The following is a 22720-nucleotide window of genomic DNA, read 5'->3' as shown; positions in this document are numbered from 1 at the left end:
CTAAGTTATGAATTTTTGAAGTGGAGCTCGAAGTTGGGTGAAAACTTTCATTTTTGTATCAACATCTGCTATCCGCTCGAAAATCAAAGTTTAGTGCGATTTGAATAAAATTGCCCGAGTATTCAGAATGATGTTTCGTCCATAGAATGCGAAAATCTCGTATTACGGTTGCCTCTGTAGTAGAAATTATGAATTTTTAAATTTGACCTTGCAGTTGGCAAAACATTTTCATTTTTATATCAGCATATACTAAGCGCTCAAAAATCAAAATTTAGTGCGGTCCGAATGAAATCATCCGGTTACTTAGACTGTACTGTCTGCTATAGATCGTGCAAGTTTCTGGCTGCAGTTTTCTCTTTGTTAAAAGTTATGAATTTTTAAATTTGAGCTTACAGTTGGATAACTTTTTTACATCAACATCTACTAAGCTCGCAAAACTCAGAATTTAGTACTATTCGAAGCGTTGTACCAGTGCTGTTTTGCCCCAGTATTCAGAATGATGTTTCTTCTATGGAATGTGAAAATCTCCCAATACGGTTGGTTGTTTGTTAGAAGTCATGAATGTTTAAATTTGAGCTTGAAGTTGGGTAACAACTTTAATTTTTGCATCAAGATCTACTGTGCGCTCAAAAATCAGAGTTTAGTGCGATTCGAGTAAAATTGCCCGAGTATTCAGAATGATGTTTCTTCTATAGAATGCGAAAATCTCGTACTACGTTTGCCTTTGTCGTAGAAGCTATGAATTTTTAAATTTGAGCTTGCAGTTCTGTAAAAACTCTAATTTTCACATCAACATCAACTAAGCTGGCAAAAATCAGAATTTATTGCTATTCGAATGAAATTATTCGGTTACTCAGCCTGAAATGTTTGCTGTAGATCGTGCAAGTGTCTGGCTGCGGTTTTCTCTTTGCTAGAAGTTATTAATTTTTGAAGTGGAGCTTGAAGTTGGGTGAAAGCTTTCATTCTTGGATCAACATCCATCAAGCTCTCAAAAATCACAAATTAGTGCGATACGAATGAAATTTCCCAACTATCCAGAATGATGTTTCTTCTATGGAATGGGAAAATCTCCCAACACGGTTGGTTTTTTGCTAGAAGTTATGAATTTTTAAAGTTGAAGTTCAACTGGAGCCAGTAAAATACTTTCCAAAGCCCATTCAACTTGTACAAAATCCTCGTAAATGCAGGATCGTGGAGAAAAACCCACCCGAAAGAACTCCAGTCAATTACCGTATCAAACTGGCATGGCCGAAGGTGGTAATCTAAATGGGCCTTCAACGCGACTAGCGATTATTCTGGCTAACGAGATACGGAGGAATAGAGACCACTTTCAACATTTTTCATCTTGGCGTCTAAAAGACCCTTTTCATGCCATTGAAAACGATGTTACATTTTTCCAAAAAATCCTGTTTTTTAAAGCTACCAAACGTTGCACAAAGGTTTTACTCGATTACTCCTCGAATCTGCTCAGTTTTAAGCAGCACCAATTCAGTAGGTTCACGTGCATCGTTCACGTGCACGGGCAAAACCTCCTAGTTTCCAAATGTCTTCCTTTCCATTCCTACTGGAAATTGATAAACATTCTGGTTGAGATTTACCACCTGATTGGACAAATCTTCAGAATTTTCATAGGTTTTTGATTGTGATCTTGACCTTCTATCTGAATTTACATGTGGAAATTCTCTGCCTTCTGCAGGTGCTGAATGAACACACTTTCCTGCTTCCACTCAATTAAATGTGAAAATGACTGGGAATGTGCTTGTGTGGAGAGGGCTAGTTCTTGTCGATCTCGTTGATCAAGCGCATGGTGTATGTTTAAAGGCTAAGCCAGAGCAAAGTTCTGAGTAAATATCGACCCATCAAAAAGCGATAATTACCACACTATCATTATCATGTTAGCTGAGGCAGACATTGTCTGTCAACTGTTGGTTAAACGCCGGTTTGGCTCGTTCGTGGTCCTGACATTCTTCATTTAGCCGAGTAATTACGAAAGTTTCGTGGATGGCGCTTACGATACGACCGAACCTTCAGCTCATTTCGCAGCAGTTAGTACTATATCAAATAGAAACTAATCGTACCAAACGATACCCAATTAACTTTTGGCATACCGGGAGAATGATTTAGGAGACGGGCGCCGCAGGCGACGGCCGACGGCTCGACCAGGACGTCAGCCAAACCAGACCCGGAATATTGAAATAAATGATAATGAGATCGTAATGAATTTGTAGCCGATTCGGCTCTGAAACACCCAGGAGCTGAAGATCCTTGTCAAAATCGAAACTTTCGTGCAACATCAAAACCTTTCAAACCATTCAACCGCAAACCCAAATGCCCCAAAAGTCGACAAATTTGTAGTTTCATTTTTCGCTTCGATTTATTAAATTTATTCACTTTCCTGTCGATGTGAGGCAATTTTTGCTTTTGCGTTGCCATCCAATTTCCTGAGGTTGAAGAAAGTGTTCTTTTGCTGAAAGTGGAAACTTTCTTCAAAAATGTTCAGTGTCCTCAGTAAAGTTCATTTTCTGTGAATTTTTCGGTTCTTCAACATCTTTATTTTTCCTGTCCATTTTCGGTTGACTTCCCTCATCTTTTGCTGCAGTGTTTCCATATTGCTAAAATTGTATGCACTTTTTAACGGTTCTTGAGTCATCGATCTTTGAACAATCAAATGATTCAACAATTCATAGAATGATTCTCTATAACAAACAGCAATAAATCAAGAGTAATGCGACAGAAGAGAAACAAATTGTGAAAAACTTGTGAAATTTGCAAAAAGTTTGAAGCGAATATTTCGAGCGCTACTACTCTAGGCAGCCTACATCTACTTATAAATACCAATTAAGACATTTTAGAGCAAATAAATTAACCGAAACGGGCATAAAACCAACACTTAAAGACAACCAAACCATTTATGTAGACCACGCTTATTAAAAGATTTACTTTTAAGTGGACAACCATAAAATTTGGTATAATCAGGCAGGTAGTTCCAGCCACACAGGTGGGCCTGTTTTTGATAGAACGTTTTAATGGTATCAACATTTTATGAATTATTTACCGAGCTTATTAATATTTCAACCGATTCCAATCTAATGGTTTGTTTGAATATGCTGGATGTTTAATGAATAGGCTGGCGGAGATGTTTTATTCAATTCCGCGCTTACCATCTTTCTAAGCGGGTATTTGGTTTAAATATTGTAAACGAATTGGAATTTGTCTTTTGCCAAAAAAAGACTGAAGAGCGTCGATGTTTCTAAAAGATTCCATGGAAGACACGAGAGTTACTGGTATCAAGAGAAGTTTTTCTCCAATGGAAAACCGTGAAGAGTAACATTATTTATTATTGGTAAGCCGCATAATCGCCCTAGGGAATAACGTAAGACAATAAAACGCGGCGGGCGTGCGTGTTGTCTGAAAGCGACGGGAGGTCGACGGCGCCGACGCCACGCCAGCAAGAATTCGGCCGAACGATCGGCGCACTACGAGGTTCCGATCCCTTTTGGTTCCCACAAGCCCAAAAGACACACGAATCTGATACTTGATTGATATGCGTTTTAATCTCGATTTCGAGCCAGTACCGTTTGCCTGAATAAATCACAACGGAAGTAGGAACCCTTCGGGCTAAAAGCGAAGGAAATTTGGAAAAAACGACGTGAAAATTCCCAGCCTGGTTCTAGATTGAAAGTTTGAATTTTAAGAGGCGCGATTCAAGTAATCCTTTCAGGATTTTTAGGTTCAAGTGTCCTCTATAGAATGCCATCTTTTCCAGTTCCCACCTGCTCTAGATTGAAAGATTGAATTTTTAATTAAAAGTATGTAGTAGCGTAAAACGCTAAAAGCGTTTATTTTCAGACCAGCATTCACAAAGCGCGCACAAATCAAGTTTTGATACCAGGCAAATAAACTTTTGAAGGGTTGTAGGCGCAAGTGTCTTCTATAGAATGCCAGGCTTGCAAGTTCCTACTGGATCTGGATTGAATGACGGAATTTTTTATTTGAGAGTCTATACTTTGCACTAAACTGTTCATTTTCCAACCACGGTTCGCAAAGCGCGGAAAAATCAGGATTTGGTGCCTTGTAAATGAACGTTTTAGGATTTATAGACTCAAGTCTCCTCTATAGAATGCTAGACTTGCAAGTTCCTACTGGCTCTAGCTTGAAAGATGGAATTTTTCTTCTTGAAAGATGGAATCTTCAGTCGCGTGAAACCGTTCAAAGCGTTCACAAAACGCACAAAAATCATAATTTTGTACGATGCGAATTAAATTTGATGGGGTTTTTGCCGAAATGTTTTCTATAGAATGTCAAGCTTTCAAGTTCCTACTTACTTTAGATTGAACGACGGAATTTTTTAATTGAGAGTTGCAGTTGAGTGAATCTGTTTATTTTGAGACCAGCATTTACAAAGCGCGCAAAACCCAAAATCATGTGGGATTTGAATGAGCTTTAGAGGGGTTTTAGGTCCAGATTGGAAGATGGAAATTTTTATTTGAAACTCTGCAGTTGCGAAAAACCGTGTAGGTATTTTTAGTTCAGCATTTATAAAGCGTGCAAAAGTCAGAATTTGATGTGATTTTAAAAAGTTTGTAAGGAGTCTTAGATTTAAGGGTTGTCTATAGACTGCCGAGCTTTGAAGTTGCTATTTTGTATGTGAGATCCTGCAGTTGCAAGAAACCGTTTATTTTGCGATCTTCTGCATTCACAAAACGGACATAAATTTGAACGCGGTGGGATTTGAAAGAGCTTTTGAAATATTTTAGACTAAACTGTCTTCTATAGAATGATAACCTTTCAAGTTTCTATTGCCTCTAGATTAGAAGCTAGAATTTTTTATTTGAGGGCCTGCAGTTGCGCGCGAATTTTCATTTCCAGACCATCATTCACGAAGCGCGCAAAAATCAGGATTTGGGGTTTTGCGAATGAACTTTTGAAGGAGTTTAGATTTAAACGTCTTCTATAGAATTTTAAACTTTTAAGGTCCTACGGCTACAGATTGGAAGATGGATTTTTTATTTGAAACTCTGCAGTTGCAAAACCGTGTATTTTGAGTTCAGCATTTATAAAGAGCGCAAAAATTAATTCAAATGTTCTCTATAGAATGCCGAGCTTTCAAGTTGCTACTGGCTCCAGGTTAGAAGATGGAATTTTGTATGTGAGAGACTGCAGGTGCAAGAAACCGTTTATTTAACGATCTGCATTCACAAAACGCACAAAGTTTTAACTCGCTGGGATTTGGAAGAGCTTTTGAAAGGTTTTACTCAACTGTCTTCTATAGAATGGCAACCTTTCAGGTTTCTACTGGCTCTAGATTAGAAGCTGGAATTTTTTATTTGAGAGTCTGCAGTTGCGCGCGAATGTTCATTTTCAGAACAACATTCACAAAGCTCGCAAAAATCAGGATTTAGGGTTTTGCGAATGAACTTTTGAAGAAGTTTAGATTTAAATATCTTCTATAGAATTTCAAACTTTTAAGGTCTTACTGGCTCCAGATTGAAAGATGGAATTTTCTATTTGAAACTCTGCAGTTGCGAACAACCGCGTTTTTAGATCAGCATATACAACACAAATCAGAATTTAGTGTGATTTGAAAAAGCTGTTAACGAGTTTTAGATTGACGTGTTTTCTGTAGAATACCAAGCTTTGAAGTGGCTACTGGCTCCAGATTGAAAGATTAAATTTTTTATTTCAAACTCTGCAGATGCGAAAAACCGTGTGTTTGAGTTCAGCTTATACAAAGCGCGCAAAAATCAGAATTTGATGTGGTTTGAAAAAGTATGTAAAGAGTTTTAGATTCAAGTGTTGTCTATAGAATGCCGAGTTTTCAAGTTGCTACTGGCTCTAGGTTGGAAGATGGAATTTTGTATGTGAAAGCCTGCAGGTGCAAGAAACGGTTTATTTTGCGATCTGCATTCACAAAACGCACAAAAATTTGCACTCCTTGGGATTTGAGGGTTCTAGACTCAACTGCCTTCTATTATGGCAACCTTTCAGGTTTCTACTAGCTCCAGCTTTGAAGCTGGAATTTTTTATTTGAGGGTCTGCAGTTGCGCGCGAATCTTCATTTTCAGACCATTATTCACGAAGCACGCAAAAATCAGGATTTGGTGCGTTGCCAATGAGCTTTTCAGGGATTTTAGAACAAAGTGTTTCCAATAGAATGGAAAAATTTCAAGTTCCTACTGGGTCTAAGTTGGAAGATGGAAATTTTTATTTGAGAGTCTGCCGTTGCGCGAAACCATTTATATGCAGACCAGCATTCACAAAGCGCGCAAAAAACGGAATTTGGTGCGATCTGATTAATTTTTGGAGAGGATTAAAGTTGAATAGCCAAAGCCAAGCAGTTAAAACCTTAAATTAAGGAACTTTTCAAAAGTAAACTACTCACCCAAAACATAATGAGTAAAACAAACGATTCCGGTTAAAGAACATTTTGATGCATCATCATCTTGTGGCAAGAAGGGTTTAACTGTGGATCTAAGAAAATTTCCCAGTCAAAATAAAAAGCTCTAAAAGCAACTTGTGGACAATAATGAGGAATTTTAAAAGAATTAACATTAAATTAAAAAGGCAGAGAAAATTGCTTAAGATTTGGTTACCTACTAATCAACTCGATCTAGTAAAAACCTTTAAACTTTCCCACTGATCAGGAATAAAACGCCAAATAAAAACATATTGAATAATCTAAAAAAATTATTAATGTCGATGCAAATTTAATGTTGTTTCAAGTGCAGATGGCTCTTTGGGACAGAAACTTTGAACGCAATATTTCCATTGACCATTTAGTAGTAGTTCAAACTGGCTTTTGAACAACTAGATAAAATGAATGAAGATGACTGTCTGATGCAAGTGCGAAAGTGCAGTGCATGTGCCCAATTGAGGTTCATGAGGCAAATTTGGCATTTTTTTTGTTCTGCTTCTGTTGGACCGATGAAATAAAGACTGAGGAAATCCCTGTTCAGCGTCGATTTCAATTAGGAGTCGTCGAACAAACCAAACAGCCTTAAGGCCGGGCGGGTAGTCAGGCCCGATTATTGGGCGTAATTTATAACATAATTATATGGTGATTGTGACAGGGTGTTGTGATGCTGCGTGGGACTTTGGCAGTAGTAGTGGACCACCAAGCCGGACCTTTGCTAATTCTAGTGATTATCCGGCACTCGATTACATGAGGACGAACCTGATAGATGGGCCCCCCTTAATATTTATGGCCCGCAGATTTCTACAATTGCACAAGCTGCAAACCATCATCATACTGATTATAAATGCATACCGAACCGTTCAGTTCAGTTTTGAGACGGGACAAGTTGTTGCTTGCTCCCACTATTATCAGTTGTAATGCTGTAAATGCTACTCATAATTATTGTGGGATTTTTCACCTTTATTTATGGCCGGGTATTATTAAAGAGGGCAGACATCCGGGCAAACTTTGCTAATAATCAGAGTTCGTTGAATGCAAGTACATGCTGCGAAACGTCATGTTAAATAATTTCGCTTATTCATAAAGCGCATACCTGTAGCACGGCATTCTTGCTCGATTTTATCGCTCGGTACTGATGCAAATCTAGGCATTTTTTAGATTTTATTAACTGCTTGTTCTCTCAGTCAGTGATAAAGTGGTGAGAGCTGAAGCTGTAATAACAATCAAGCTTTGTCTTTCTAAAGGTCCGGGCTTGGTGTAATTTTTGGCAAACAGAACAGATGCTCCACGTGCAGGAACAGAAATAAATTTTAAAATAATAATTCTAGGGTGGCAAGAGCTATTAGATTGATAAACGCTCGTTCAAGGCAGGTGAGTTTGCTACTTTTGCCAGCATTTAATTAACAGCAGATTAATTGCTTGAATGCCTAGAATTTCGGTGCTAGTCGGTACTTGCTGCACTTCTTCAGCTAGCTAATAAATCTCAGGATAAATGCCCAATCCTTACGGTTAAATCTGAAAGCTGTCGTCTACGAAAAATTTATCGGCCACAAGATGCAATCAATATCTAAATTAATCAATTAATAACCGTTAAACCATAAATCACCGGGATAATTATGACACGAGACGGGCGATTATATTTTTTTACTCCAGGAATGAAAATTGATTCTGATTTATGAGACTGGCGCGATAGCAGGTAAACAACACGCCCATTCTACTTAACCACCATCCGAACTAGACCCCGAATCGATTTATCTATTCGGGTTGGCTTTGAGCAACCGAAGAAAGTCGCTGTTGAAGAAAACTGGTCACACTTTGAAGCACAACTGTATCAATAGAATCGACCATGAAGATACGATTTACCCTCCAATCCATCCATCACCGACTGGAAATTTGCATCAGAAAACCATTAATTTCCGTACGGAATAAACGTACGAAAAAAAACCGCACAACTAAATGCATATAAAGAGCCCTTTTAAATTAAAAATTAAATTGACTACGGTAGTACCCTAATTGTCCGATGGGTTAAGCCGTTTAAAAAATGAGTAAAAAAGTGAACGAATAATTGGCTACGTGACGGACGAGCCCGAACGGGAGCCACTGCTCGTTATTAATCAATCTGACAAATATTTACTTAAACTTCGTGATGAGAAATTTGTAATCAGTTTTACTGGACCACCCATTACGTCCCAATAAGGCTTTCGATTCGTTTCTTTACGTCCAAGATCTATAGATAAGTTCCAAGTAGAAATCACAATTTTCCTGAACATCTAGACGATTTTATGCGTTAACTCTTTTTAAGTCAACAAGAAAAAAGTTAAAGAATTACCCCCATAAGACTACATGAGTGTAAATTTCTGTCAGAGGTGAAGATCTAAGTGAAGAGAGCACGACGGAAGATTTTCATAGCATCGAATATGAGGCGTAAAAAAAGTTGAATTTACAACCAAGAATTCGATTGAGGAGCAACTGAAGACAGAGTGGACGATTAACCAGATACTATAAATGGGTGAGAGAACAAAAGACGATTGCCTCGAAGCAGGCAAGAGCGACACAAAAAACATCCAATATAAACACAGCATAAGAAAACAAACATGATCACAACAGCTGTTAGAAGACTAAAGAAAAGCGGAAGCAACAACCACATATATTGAGGAGCAACTGAAGAGAGCAATGGGCAATTAAGAAAATCATATAAAGCATCGAGAGACTAAACTAAGAATTCCTGAAAGCAGGCAAACCTATAAAGAAAAACATGGGCGACCAATAAACTAGAGGAGAAAAGACAAGAAAACTCCCTCCAAACTGAAGAGCATAGTTACTTTACAGATTAAGACATATATTTATTTATTTATACATATCGAGGACCATTTTATTTAAGACCAGAAAAACCCCGAAACAATAATCTGGGAAATGTTGAGAAGCAACTGAAAACAGAATGGAGAATGAACAACGTACTCAAAATACTCGAGAGAATAAAATAAAATTTTCTTAAAACAATCAAAGCCCAAAATAGAAACTCATCAAATACAAACACAGAAGGAAACGAGAAAATGCAAAAACAATCCAATACAGGACGAAAACGGTTGCAATCAGAGACAACAGAGCGAAAGCTCAGCATTACAAGATAAATAAACAGCTCCAATCCACAAAGAAAACCCAGCTTTAGAAGACAACAACTGGGGACTCTCAAACCCAGAAGATTGAATTCTGCTGCTCAAACAACTAAAAATCAGCACTTGGAAAGACGGTCTAAGAAAACGTTAGATGAGGAGGAGGAAAAACCATTTGACATAAAAAGTAGCGCTCACATACTTTATACAGGGTGATTCACAACCTTATGGACACAGAACAGGGGCGTGTAGAGAACCTTTAAACAAATCGAGTTTTTGTCTCAGGCCCATGGTTAACGTGATACAGGGTTTTAAAGTTTCAAAAAATTTTTGGTATTTTCTCTTTAACTTCTACAGTTGATGAGATATTTTGCTCAAATATTTAACGTGGGTTAATGTTTAGACCTTATACCCGCAGGTAATCCAACTGGTTGTTAAAATCTACAGGGTGTTCTTTTCTAAGAGGCATACTCTCTTTTATCCCCCCAAACCTTTTTGCGGTACGCCACTGACTTCGACCGAACAAATTTTTTAATTTATGGTTTAATGAAAGAATTTATTTATCTCTTGCAGTTTTTTCGAACCTTCCTTCGTTTTCCAGTAATTTGCACAAATTAGAGTCCATGTAGGGTTTCTGGGTGGTTTTCTAAGAATTTTTTTATATATTTGTTTGTGTTCTTTTGTTCACATTTTTCTGTGAAAGCTTCAAGTGGAAGTTGAAGTTAAAATAGGGATGGCTGACTAGAGTCAACTTTAAAATTTATTTTAATTTAATTTACAATAATTGAGGTTTATCGGCTGTAAACTAATCCAAATAAAAATATACAAGAATGTAACAAATATTTCAATTAATTATAAAATTAATTTCTTATACAAAAAATTTGAACAAAAAGACGCAAAAAAATTCATGGAAAATCACCCAGGACCCCTACATGGCCTTATATTTGTGCAAATAACTCGAAAACGAAGACAGATGCGAAAAAATTGTAAGACATCAGAAAATTTGTTCGGTCGAAATCAGTGACGCACCACAAAAAAGTTCGGGGGGTAAAAGGGGGTATGCCTCTAGAAAAAAGAACACACTGTATATTTTCACAACTAGTTGCCATACCTACAGGCAAAGGGTCTACATGAGCCTACGTTAAAAATTTTAGCAAAATATCTCATAAACTGTAGGATGGTTGATTTTTCTTGGGAATTCGGTCTGGGCAGTGGTGAAAAAAAAGACCAGACCGAAATCCCAAGAAAAATCAACCATCCTGCTATTAGTTGATATCGGTCAAGAAACTCAACTTATAAATTGTGGGAGTTAAATAGAAAATACCAACATTTTTTTGAAACTTTAACACCCTGTATCTCGTTAACCCTGGGCCTGAGAAAAAAAAAACTTAAATGGAAACTCCACTTGTTTTGTGGTCATATACACGCTCCTGCTCTGTGTCCATAAGGTTGTGAATCACCCTGTATAAAGTATGTAAGTTTTCGATTATTTTAGTCAAAATCTACTTTTTATGTGTGTTTTTGCGCTCAATGTGGAATAAGCTCCTCTTTGTTCCCTTCCGATGAAAATGGCATAGAACTGATGCATTCGACAAAAACACTTGCAATTTTCGTCATCTTTAAAAATTAATAACTTTTCAACCAGTCACCCCAAAGTCGAGTGATGTTCTTTAATTTGTTAGTCGGTTATTCAGCTCTAATATACAGTTAGTTGTTTTTTAAAACGCCCTATAAAGCGCTGTGGCAACTATAAGGGAAACAGTTTCAAACCCATGAATAGAGTGGATTTTGCGGCTCGTTTTGCTTACATTTAAAGTATTTCAAATGCGGTGATTGTTCTAAAATACCAGCCTGTATATGAAACTCAATCAAATCGGTCGTTCGCCTCAAACTTCAATAAAAATGAAAATAAAATACATAAATTTTCCTTTGAGTAATTCAGACTGGTGGACGAACTGATTATTTCGTGACCAGCATAATAGTGTGCGAAATTTGAAGCGCGAGACCAACGAGTCATAAAATCGCAATCAAATAATCAAACACAAAAAACAACTTAAAAACCGCATTCAAGACACATTTCCATTTCGACTATCAGACCCATATAAAACAATAAAGTCCTACTCGCTGATTGTGCCACGGCCATAAAAAGACTCCAGTGGGAGTATGTTGGTCGGGTATATTTTACAAGTTTTTTCTTCAGTTCATTGAACTAAATTGGCTTTTAGGTGCGAATAAATTTCATTGACGTGAGCTCACAGCTATTAAAAACCTTCGATATTCACATTTTTGAAACTTACCTCACAGTCAATCTTCTTGAATTCTTCGTCGTCCTCATCCACCTCAAAGTACAGTTCCGCAGATGTAACCGAAACTATTCCAGGAGCGACGATTCCAGGCGCTACCAGCTTGGCTTTGGTACTGATGTTGATCGGTCCTGGAAAATTAAGTTTTAGTGACCATTTCCAGTCATAATGCTAGTTGGTGCACCCTTACCATTAAGATCGCTATCCAGCTCTCTATCGTCATTCAACAGCTCGCTATCATCCACCAGCTCGCTGATCTGATTTTGCTGGTGGTTTCTCGATGTAGCCAGATGTGCATGAAACTCCTCTCTTGCCTGAAGGATTGCGTCCTCAGGCGCTCCGTGTTCAATAGCTGCCTTCAAACTGGCCTCTGGATGCGTTGTGCCCAGCGGATTATGGACGAAACGTTTCCTCCGCCTGGCATCGTCCTCCCAAGCATCCAGTTTCCAAAACTCCGTCAATCTGTACTCGTTCGGATCCAAAGATCCCCAGGCCCCGTGTTTATTCGACATGATGTTGCGCACTTTCTCCAGCAGTCTACAGGCTGTTACGTTGTCCCTACGCCTGGCGGAGGTGATGAGATGGTCGCACATTCTCTCTTCCTCCTTTCGATCCAGCAATGTTTGCGCACATTGAGTCTGGAATTTTACCAAATATTCACTCAATTAAATGAGCAATTTGCGTGCGGTTACCTCAAAGTCGGCGTGCTTTAGAACATCATCAGCACGCATCCTATTCAGGATAAAGTCGGCTTCGTTGGCCACTCTCACAATATGATCCTTCATGGCATGAGACAACAATCTGCCCTCGTTGATCAGCTCAATAAAGGCCAGACCGGCGTGTTTTTGCAGGGAATTTTGCCATTCCTGCGAGCACAGCAGCATCACTAGTTCCACTACAGATGTGCTGTTCTTGAACGTAGTTAGACCTTTGCCTTCCATTAGCAGTTCTTGTCCATGCGACCCCACCAGGGTTTTCGACAAGAACGGCGCAAAATCCACCATAATTTCCCGAAGAAGCGGACATACTGAGCCCAAAGCCATTTCCAGCTTCTGAGTGAGAGAGGCTTCCCTTGAAGGTGTGGGCAGCGAGATGTGATCCACCAGATTGCTTACTGGAAGCTCATCGGGTCTCACTTGAGCTGCGGATGGTTGCATTAGGTTTTCGGGGACGCGCACCACGGATATTTCCCCCAAATGCTTCTCACCTACAAAAATCCGTTTGATTAATTGCACAGTGGATTTTCTTCAACATTACCTCTATCTGATGTTGGGCTTTCAATGTTCCCTTCCAAATCGAGCCCTTGGGAATGCGAGTTGTTCTCAGCGTTGCGACTGTCTTCCTTGTGAGTGTCGTCTTCGTTCAAATTGATGTCTGTCCAGTTTTCGTCATTAGTCATTATTTTGTTGTCCTCTTGCATCTCAGCGTTGGAGCTGGCATTGTTGGTATCAGCTGAATTGACCGAGTTCACATCGTCCAAAGAATCCGTACTCTGTATTATCAACCGAGTTATTAAAGCAGCTTCTTTAAAGGAAGTTGTTGATAGCTTGAATAACTCACTTTTAACAAATCGCCTGCGTTAAACATGCGCAGCCATGCACAATCACTCAAGTTTGAGCTTGAAGAACCCAATACACAAATAACCCGAAGAAGCCTATGAACAGCCTATGTTGTTGTAGGACCGGCCCCTATTTGCACTTTTTGCTCTTAGCCTTTGGCTCATATTTCGAGAACCAGTTGAGCTGCACAGCTCTAGTGCTGCTGCTCAACTGCTCACTGCTCGATAGATTGTTAAATTGCGCACTATTTTATGTTAAACATCATTTTCTAAATCTCTCCAGTTTTCACGCAAAATTAAAACATCCGAAATTAATGCGGGTTTTGAAAACCGCTTTTAGGCTTCGGCTCATACTTAGCGAACTAGTTCAGTTGTAAAGCTCTAGTTGCAAATACAGGATAGAGCTTTACATTGCGTTTTTATACATAAAATATCATTTTAGGAACGTTTTTAGTTTTCTCGCAAAATGAAAGAATTTGAAATTAATGGGGGTTTGAACTCCGCTCTTAGCGTTGTTGTAACTGCAGGATAGAGTCCTAAATCGCGCATCTTGTTTTTAAATAAAACATGATTTTTGAAACAAACGTTTCTAGTTTTCACGCAAAATTGAAAAATTCTAAATTAACGTGGATTTTGAAAACCGCTCCTAGTATTTGTTTCATTTTTAGAGAATCAGTTAAGCTGTAAAGCTATAGTTGTAACTGCAGGATATAGCCTTAAATTGCACACTTTTTTACGTAAAACATCCCGTTAGGAACTTTCTAGTTTGTACGCAAAATGCACGAATTTGAAATTAATGCGGGTTTTGAAAACCGCTCTTAGCCTTTGGCTCATATTTAGAGAACTAGTTTACGTGTAAACCCGTAGTTACCACTGCAGGATAGAGCCTTAAATTCCCAATTTTCTGCTATAAAACGTCGTTTTACAAATAGGTCTGGTTTTCAGGCAAAATTAAAAAATTAGAAATTAATGCGGGTTTTGAAAACCGCTCTTAGCCTTCGGCTCATATTTAGAGAACCAGTTGAGGTGTAAAGCTGTAGTTGCCACTGCAGGATAAAGCCTTAAATTCCGCATTTTCCGATGTAAATCGTCGTTTTGCAAATATTTCTGGTTTTCACGCAAAATGCAAAAATTAGAAATTCATGCGGTCTGAACAGCTCTTATTCGTTGGCTCGTATCCAACGAACCGCTTGAGCTATAAAGTCCTAGGTTTTTTGCCAAATAGAGCGCTAAATTGCATACTTTTTTTGGAACCAACATCATTTTCGAAATTCTTCCAGTTTTAACGCAAACTGCAAAAATTCAAAATTAGTGCGAGTTTTTTGAACCGCTCTTATGCGTTGGCGCGGATCTAGATCTAGATAGAACCGGATGAGCTACGAAGCTCTAGCTTTTAGTGCCAGATACAGCGTTAAATTGCGGACCTTTTTGTACGGAACATCTTTCTAAAAATTCTTCTAGTTCTCACGTAAACTGCAAAACTTCTCAATTAATGCAGGTTTTGCAAGCCGCTTTTAGTCTTTGGTTCATATTTAGAGAACCAGTTGAGCTGAAAAGCTTTACTTGTGACTGCGAGATAGAGTTATTAGATAAAGATCTTAAATTTCGCACGTTTTTACCTTAAACATTATTATAGAAATGTTTCTAGTTTTCTTGCATAATGCAAGAATTCGAGACAAAGGCGGGTCTTGAAAATCGCTCAAGGGTTTTGGTTCATATTTAGAGAACCAGTTGAGCTGTAAAGCTCTGGTTCTCAGTATGAGATAAAAGCTCAAATTTCGCATCTTCGCTCGCGAGTCGCTGAAATTTGAGCAGCAGCTTGCCGAGTTTTCTTTTCCCTTTCGTTTATTGAAAGCAGAATAGAAATTTAGAGAGGATTTAAATTAAAAACATTCAGTATGCATTAAATGAGGCATAAAGAAACGAAAAATATGAGAAAACTGTCTATGAATGACAAAGCAAACTAGTAGAATACAAAACGACGCTGAGCTAACCGGAGAAATTGAGTGAAAACACTTTCCAACTGGAAATACGTGAATATAAATGACAGGAAAAACTTAAAAACAAAAAATAGAGTAATTAATACAGCCTATATAAACAAAAAAGTAAGAATGTTTTTTAAAAAGTAAGAATTAGAAAAGAAAAACAAGCGAAAACACGGAACGTTCAACATAAGCCTGTTGAGAGCAATAAAATTGCGTAACAAAATAACAGAAACTTCTTAATAAGCCACATCATATCAATCTACTAATCCGCAAAGAACGACTTACGAATATTATGCAGTGGGTTTTTCAAACACTCATAACTATTTACAGCTAATAACTTTGTCGAAATCTCCAGTACCTTACTGAATATACTGATTACAGGATCATTCGACACAAAAACTAAGCAGTTATTTCTAATATGAGTTTGTATAAATAAAACCGACCAATCATCCAAAAGAACGTTTTTGAAATGCATAATAGGAGCAGTTAACATTTCGGATGATCAATCGGATGTGGCAAAAATGCATCCATTACCTTCTTAACAACATGAGCACTGTTACAACCTCGAGCATGCCTTATTCCATCCAAAGAGTAATCTACAGTAAACCCATGTCCCAAAGAGGGACGCTGCCTAGCGTTTATCTGTTTAGGAAACGCCACCACAGCAAAGCAAGACCAAAGTTAGTTTAGCGGTTATGGAAAAAGATCGATTATGAAACAATGACCAGAAATTAAATTTTAATCTATCACCAGGTTGCACTAAATGAGAACCAGTTTTTTTAGTTAAAAGCAAAATTCATTTCGGGTTGAAAATTTCCAATTGTCAAGTTGCCCATCTCGAAAATTACCCTACTAAACTGTTTAATAAAAAGTCAGACAAACTGCTAATAAAACGTTCAATTACTTTCGAAAAGCCAAAAAATTCCAATCGGATATTTACAAATACGAACATAAAATATATACACGAATGAATATTTCTCCACAAGCAAAAAGTTGGCAAACTAATTAAAGTGACACACCCAGTTCTAATCGAGTAGGCTTAAACATTAATAAAAATATAGAGGATGATTGGAAACTTCTGGTTGGCAAACATGAACTCAAATAATTGCAGATTCCTAAACTAGTTCAATAACAAACTGTTAAAAACCTCTCAAGTATATACACGCTAGGTTGGTGCTTGGCGCTGCGCAGTGCGGTAAAACTGTCCAAAATGCCAACATCAATTTCAAAAATAAATCTTTCTATGATGCCTAAACCACTCTATTCAAAACACCCGGACAACAAAAAATGATGTATTTACCTTGATGGAGGCTGGGCCGGAATGGAGCTCATTCTCGCGATGGAGTGAGTTTGCGTCCTCCATAACGTATGCTGTGATAACATCGTAATCTGCGTCATCTTGAGGCTGATGATGTAAAGCTCTCGATTCTACGGAGAAAAGATTTTGGAATCCAAGTATGTGATCCTCATATCAAATGTATAGGAAACAATGCTAGTGCTTAAGCTGCATCAAAAATTCTTAGGCTACTTGTTCATGCTGGAAGCTGGGCGAAAGTGCGCGAACTTTGAAATTAAACATTCAGTTAGTTGGCAAAACCACCCTGTTCTAAGGGTAGAATCAGAGCATTAAAAAAATGAGTGAAAAGCGTGCGAGCAAATCAACAAAACGTAAACAGTCTCCTATTTGGTAAGCAAAAAGCCAAACATTGTCCATAGTTAGTGGGCTTTTACTTACTGATACTCTTACAAAACAGGAGACGAATCTCGAGCAAAAAAAATGGAGCAGAAAAATTCAATTGTAGTAGTAAATTACCTGTTCGAGTACCCAAGGAATTTCGATGGTACCGATGGTCGATTTTGTGGTTGTGGTAATGGGAATGATGGTTATTGTTCAAGTTGTAATGGTTATGTTTGGGATAGGAATGGTGCCGGTGGCGCATGTAGTTGGTGTGCGAAACCGCATTCGGATGGGAGCCGGGTAAAAATTGCGGATAGACATGGTGGGACCATTGAGGGAATAGAGGTCGCGCACTCCCTTCTGCATGTTAGTAAGAGGAAAAAACAGTGAATATTAAAATGACATTGCGTTACTAAAAAAGTTGGTTATTTCCAGAAAACTAAAGTTTTCGTTAGTGTGCAATTAAAGACGAATTTTCCTATTAAATATCGGTATCAGACGAAGCATGCAGCTAGATGGAAAATGTGCGATTTAATGGTTAAAGTTCTCATAATGTCGCATAGCTACGGACCATAGAGTTGATCTAGAACGCATAAGTCTTTGGGATTTTTCCTACTAAGCAAAGTAGCACTATAAAATTTTATATGGCAGTTTGAAAACTCGTTTTCCTCATCTGTCCGACTGTAACCCGTTTTAAAGCCCTTGGATAAGTGGATAACTCACTCATTTTTTTAAATTTTGCCAGTTAGAAAACTCGCATTCCTTATCCGTCTGATATTAAAAAAACAAAAATTATAGTTAACAATTGTGCGATTTCAGTAAGCTGTGACAAGATTCTTTAACATAGCTTTAGCTTAGAAACTCTATATTTTCGCTCGAACCGTCAACATTTCGGTTTATCTTTGTTGCAGTTGGTCGAAGTTTGGAAAATTCGCTCCGATCAGCCGTCTGAAAATTTATCAATTGTTTCGCATCATCTGCTGTTTCTGTCGACAGTTCAGCAGTTAATGCTAATCATTTTTTCATGGTTTAAACAAAAATTTGCTGATCAAATTGGATTGCGTTCAAGTTTGATGCCAAATTTGCAAATTTGCTTTTCACGTACAGTTAAAATTTGTTTGCTTCTGAGAATCGTGATGATTTCAGAACCATTTCGCAAATTTCAAAGTCCTTTTAATATGAAACTCTGCTGTTTGTAGGACACCTGAAATTTGGGTCTGATTGAGTGAAGCCCGCTATTAAAAAACCCGTTTCCGTTATCAGTTTAAAACATTATTTTAAACTAAGAATGACCAGTTTTGCGTAATTCCAATTTTTGCTTTGAGCAGTTTCAGGTCTTGTTAAAGGAGATTTTCACCAGTCCTAATCGAATGTTACTCCCACTGAGTTTGACACCGAATTGGAAAACTCGCTTCACACGTCTGTCTGATATTTAAAAGCTTCCGAGAAATTTAAAGATTTGTCACTTGGCCCTTTTTATAATATTTACTGTAGTTCATGTGGAGCCACGTATCATAAAAAACTTGGCAGTAAATTTTAAATTTCGTTTGATTCTAATTTCGGAGTAAATTTAAAAAATTCGCTTCTCCTCTCGGCCTGCGGGTATATTATCTTTCTAGAGCCTTTCATTACGCATTATTTGCTACATTCGACGTTTTTCTAAGGGCAGATAATCGACAATATTCCCTTTCGAAAACAGAAATTTGCTGTTTTTCAATCAAATGATACCTTAGATGAGCCTAGTCTGAAATTAAAAAACTCGCAGCCCACATCGGTCTCATAGTATTTCCTAGAAATATGATTATTTCAGTAACTGTTAAAAACTTTCAAACATATTTTGTAAGTAGCGAACAATGAAACATTTGAAATAAAAGCGTGGAAAGAAATGAAGAAATGTGTGCTGTTTTGGGTTCAGCGTTAAATTAAAAATTCGCTTTACTCGTCGGACTGAAGTTATCTTTACCGCCAAGAAAAATATTTGCCTTTTTTGAATAAAGATGTTTGAACTTCGTTTTTCGCCAGACAGTTCGGAATAAAACCGAAAAACTAAAATAAAATCGCGGATAGACATGGTGGGACGATTGAGGGAATAGAGGTAGCGCACTCCCTTCTAGCTACTGACCAAAGAGTTGATTGACAACGGATAAATATTTGGGAGTTTTCCTACTAAGCAAAGTAGGGCTATAAAATTTGATATAGCAAATTGAATACTCGGCTCCCTCATCTTTGTGACTGTAACCCTATTTAAGCCTTTAAATTTTTTTCAGTCTTTTAGTGACTGATTGTTAACAGTTCAATGGAAAAATATTACTCATTTTTCACCAATAAAATTGATGCAAATTAATAATATTTTTCACTTGTAACACGAATTTTTAATGCCTTGAGAACAACTTGCTCTGTGCTCAAATAAAATGTTGTCAGAGTTATAAAACTCCCTTATCAGTCTGATATTAAAAATTAAGAAATGATCATTAAAAATTATGCGATTTAAGTAAGCTGAAGAAATCTGCCTAGAAACTGTATATTTTTGCTCGAAACAGCAACATTTCGGTTCATCTTCGTTGCAGTTGTTCGAAGTTTGGAAAACTCGCTTCGATCAGCCGCTTGAAAATTTATCGATTGTTTCGCAGTATCTCATGTTTCTGGCGAAAGTTCAGCAGTTGATGCTAAACATACTTTGATGGTTTAAACAAAAATTTGTTGATCAAATTGGATTGCAGTAAAGTTTCATCGTAAATTAACAAATTTGCTTCCAGGTCGGGTTAAAATTTGTTTGTTTCTCACAATGGTGAAGATTTCAGAACCATTTCGCAAATTTCAAAGTCCTTTTGATATGAAACTCTGTGTTTGCAGGACACCTGAAATTTGGGTTCGACTGAGTGAAGCTCGCTATTAAAAACTCGTTTCCCTTATCAGTTTAAAATGTTATTTTAAACTACGAACGACTAGTTTTGCATAATGCCAATTTTTTAGGTTTTGAGCGGTTTTAGGTCCACAGCCTTCGCATTTTAAAGCAGATTTTCACTATTCTTAACGGAATGTTACTCCCACTAAGTTTGACACCGAATTAGAAAACTCGCTTCGCACGTCTGTCTAATATTTAAAAATTTCCCAGAAATTTAAAGATTTGTCGTTTCGCCTTTTTTATAATTTTACATACTTTCCTGACTGTGTTTCAATTCCAAATCAAAATCAATTCCTGGGCTTCACTCATTTATTGTCTATTTATCAATTAAAATACGTTTCGGTGTTTTCCACCATCATCAGTTTCTATGTGTAGCGTTGTTGCTACTTTAATCCGTAGCATATATTTTAATAAATCCTTTTTATAATATTTACTGCGGTTCATGTGGCACTACGTATGATACAAAACTTGGCAGTAAATTTTAAATTTCGCTTCATTCTAAGTTCGGAGTAACTTTAAAACATTTGCTTCTCTCGGCCTGATGGTATGTTAAATGTCTAGAGCCTTTCATTACGCATTATTTGCTACTTTAGACGGTTTTCTAAAGGGAGTTAATTAACAATATTCGCTTTTGAAAACATAAATTTGCTGCTTTTTAATCAAATTATGCCTTAGTTGAGCTTAGTCTGAAATTAAAAAATCTCGCTACCCACATCGGTCTCAGAGTATTTTCTAGAAATATTATTATTTCAGTAACTGTTGAAAACTCTCAAACATATTTTGTAAGAAATTAACTATGAAACATTTGAAATAAAAGCGTGGAAAGCAAATGAAGAAATGAGTGCTGTTTTGGTTTCAGCGGTAAATTAATTCCCTTTCCTCATCGGACTGAAGTATCCATCATCTTTAACTCCCAAAAACTTTTCTGTGCTATTTTTTAGCAATTGCCGATTGAAGATTAAAAATATTTCCATTTTCCATTATCAAATTCCCTTTTGTCAATAAAGCTGTTCCTAAAATGAGTTTGGTGTAAAATTTCAAAACTCGCTTCCCACGCCTGTCCAATACATAAAATGTTGAATATTAAAAGAAAAAAACCGTTTTTTGCGAGACAGTTCGGAATAAAACCGGAAAATTCGCCTCTTCTATACCTTCATTTAAACCCACAAGTACCTAAATGGTTGTTCTTATAGCGTTTTCCTATACTTATTAACTATGAAAAGCGAACTATCATCTACTTTTGTCAAATGATTACGAAAATGCGTGAATGTGAAGGGTGATGTTTACTATGTCCTTTTTAGTTTGATGTAAACGTTCGTGAAAAGCCACTTAAGTCCAATTTTAAGCATGTTATCCTTTGGCGTGTAAACCAAGGAATACTTAACATTAATTGAATCTAATGAATCTGAATTAAAATATCCAAACTCATCAAAATGGTACAAAATTTCCCAAACACGCAAGAGTTATTTGAGGAAAGAGGCTCACCTTGGGGGCTTTCGGAATGATGAGATGTTCCATTGCTCCGAACTGGCACCGGGCTGGGAACCGTTATGGAAACGGGCGGTTCCAGAATATCCCGATATTTGGACACCATCAGAACGGAGATAAAATACACAATAGCCAGCGACAGGAATTGGGCCTGCTTGGTTTCCTCCTATAAAGCAATAACTGCAAAACGAGGCAAAACCGGTAAAAGCAATACGTTACCACATCCCGGTAGATTACAGCCCTTAGGCGATTTACGTCCATGTCCTGCAGGAGTTTTTCTGGATCTTTCACCGGACTGGATTGACTTGCCAGATTGTCCGCCATATTCTGCAAAAGCCGGCCAGTTTCTCGTTATTTAACAATGAACTAAGAGCAGACGTGAATAAATCATACCTTAGGGGAGTTTTGGACTCCTCTGATAAACGATTGCAAGTGGGCAGCCTTGTGATTGGTGTTTAATGAGGATGGTGCAATAGCGTGGTTGGTCCGGCTTCGTTCTTTACACTCCAGGCAATTTCGAACTGCACAAGTGCACACCTAATAGGCCACACAACGTTCACAAACAACCAAAGTAAATGGTACCAACTATAAGCGAAACAGTCTACTTATGCAGATGATTTAAAAAATATATGCGAGAAAAAAATATAACTGCTGGATAAAGTGATTAAGTCTACGCACCAGCCTTAGGCACTGGCGCAAAATTCCTCCGCTGGACATGTTCTTTTCGGCCTCTAGTTCACCAAAGTTGAGCGAACTGGCAAAGATCAGCACATCGGCCATGTTAACTAAGCGCTGCAAGAAGCTCACAGCCACCTCAATGGGCATTCCTTGAGTGGGCTCGATTACATCTAGTTCATTCTAAAAGCAGCTCCAAGTCAGTTACAAGTTCGAGTTGTTCAAGTTAGCCTTACATTTGGTGAAGTTGCTGAGGCTAAAAGCGGCAAAAGTCCGCCACATGCTATGATTAAGTTGTCCACCAGCTGCGATATTAGATGGACAGTATTAACGACGAAGATGGCATTGTCGCTGCTATTGACGAAATCCAGAACGGATTTTGTGGAGTGGCTGCGCCACACCTGGATGTCCGTTTCCAGCGAAAAAAGCACATCCGAAAGCAGTCGTTGATGGATGTACGACCATTTGAATTCGGGTATTCGGAACGGCGGTCTTGTGGGACCTGGACTAAACATGGGCCGCGCTGATGAAGAATCCGATTTCGACGCTTTTAGTTCTGAAAAACATGGTTCAGTTATAGAATTGCTACGCAAATCAGTT

General features: G+C 37.8%; 1 protein-coding gene across 2 annotated transcripts in view; it reads right to left on the bottom strand.

The window, feature by feature from the left end:
• LOC109542612 (neurobeachin) overlaps positions 1–22720 on the bottom strand; it is a 183255-nt gene that overhangs the window by 67814 nt on the left and 92721 nt on the right. For both annotated transcript variants that reach the window (XM_048661674.1, XM_048661675.1), the window contains exons 18-29: positions 22357–22676; positions 22124–22303; positions 21839–21982; positions 21665–21772; positions 21443–21611; positions 17188–17412; positions 16675–16802; positions 15909–16016; positions 13089–13323; positions 12524–13038; positions 12022–12469; positions 11826–11962 (exon numbers count right to left, since the gene is read on the bottom strand). In XM_048661674.1, the coding sequence (XP_048517631.1) occupies positions 11826–11962; positions 12022–12469; positions 12524–13038; positions 13089–13323; positions 15909–16016; positions 16675–16802; positions 17188–17412; positions 21443–21611; positions 21665–21772; positions 21839–21982; positions 22124–22303; positions 22357–22676 (2717 nt within the window). The remainder of the gene's footprint in view (positions 1–11825; positions 11963–12021; positions 12470–12523; positions 13039–13088; positions 13324–15908; positions 16017–16674; positions 16803–17187; positions 17413–21442; positions 21612–21664; positions 21773–21838; positions 21983–22123; positions 22304–22356; positions 22677–22720) is intronic.

The sequence above is a fragment of the Dendroctonus ponderosae genome, unplaced genomic scaffold (genome assembly GCF_020466585.1).
Source record: "Dendroctonus ponderosae isolate FM_Combo_2020 unplaced genomic scaffold, Dpon_F_20191213v2 Dpon_F_20191213_1, whole genome shotgun sequence".
NCBI lineage: Eukaryota > Metazoa > Arthropoda > Insecta > Coleoptera > Curculionidae > Dendroctonus > Dendroctonus ponderosae.
Note: the sequence above shows the minus strand (reverse complement) of the source record. Positions and strands in the feature narration are given on the sequence as shown.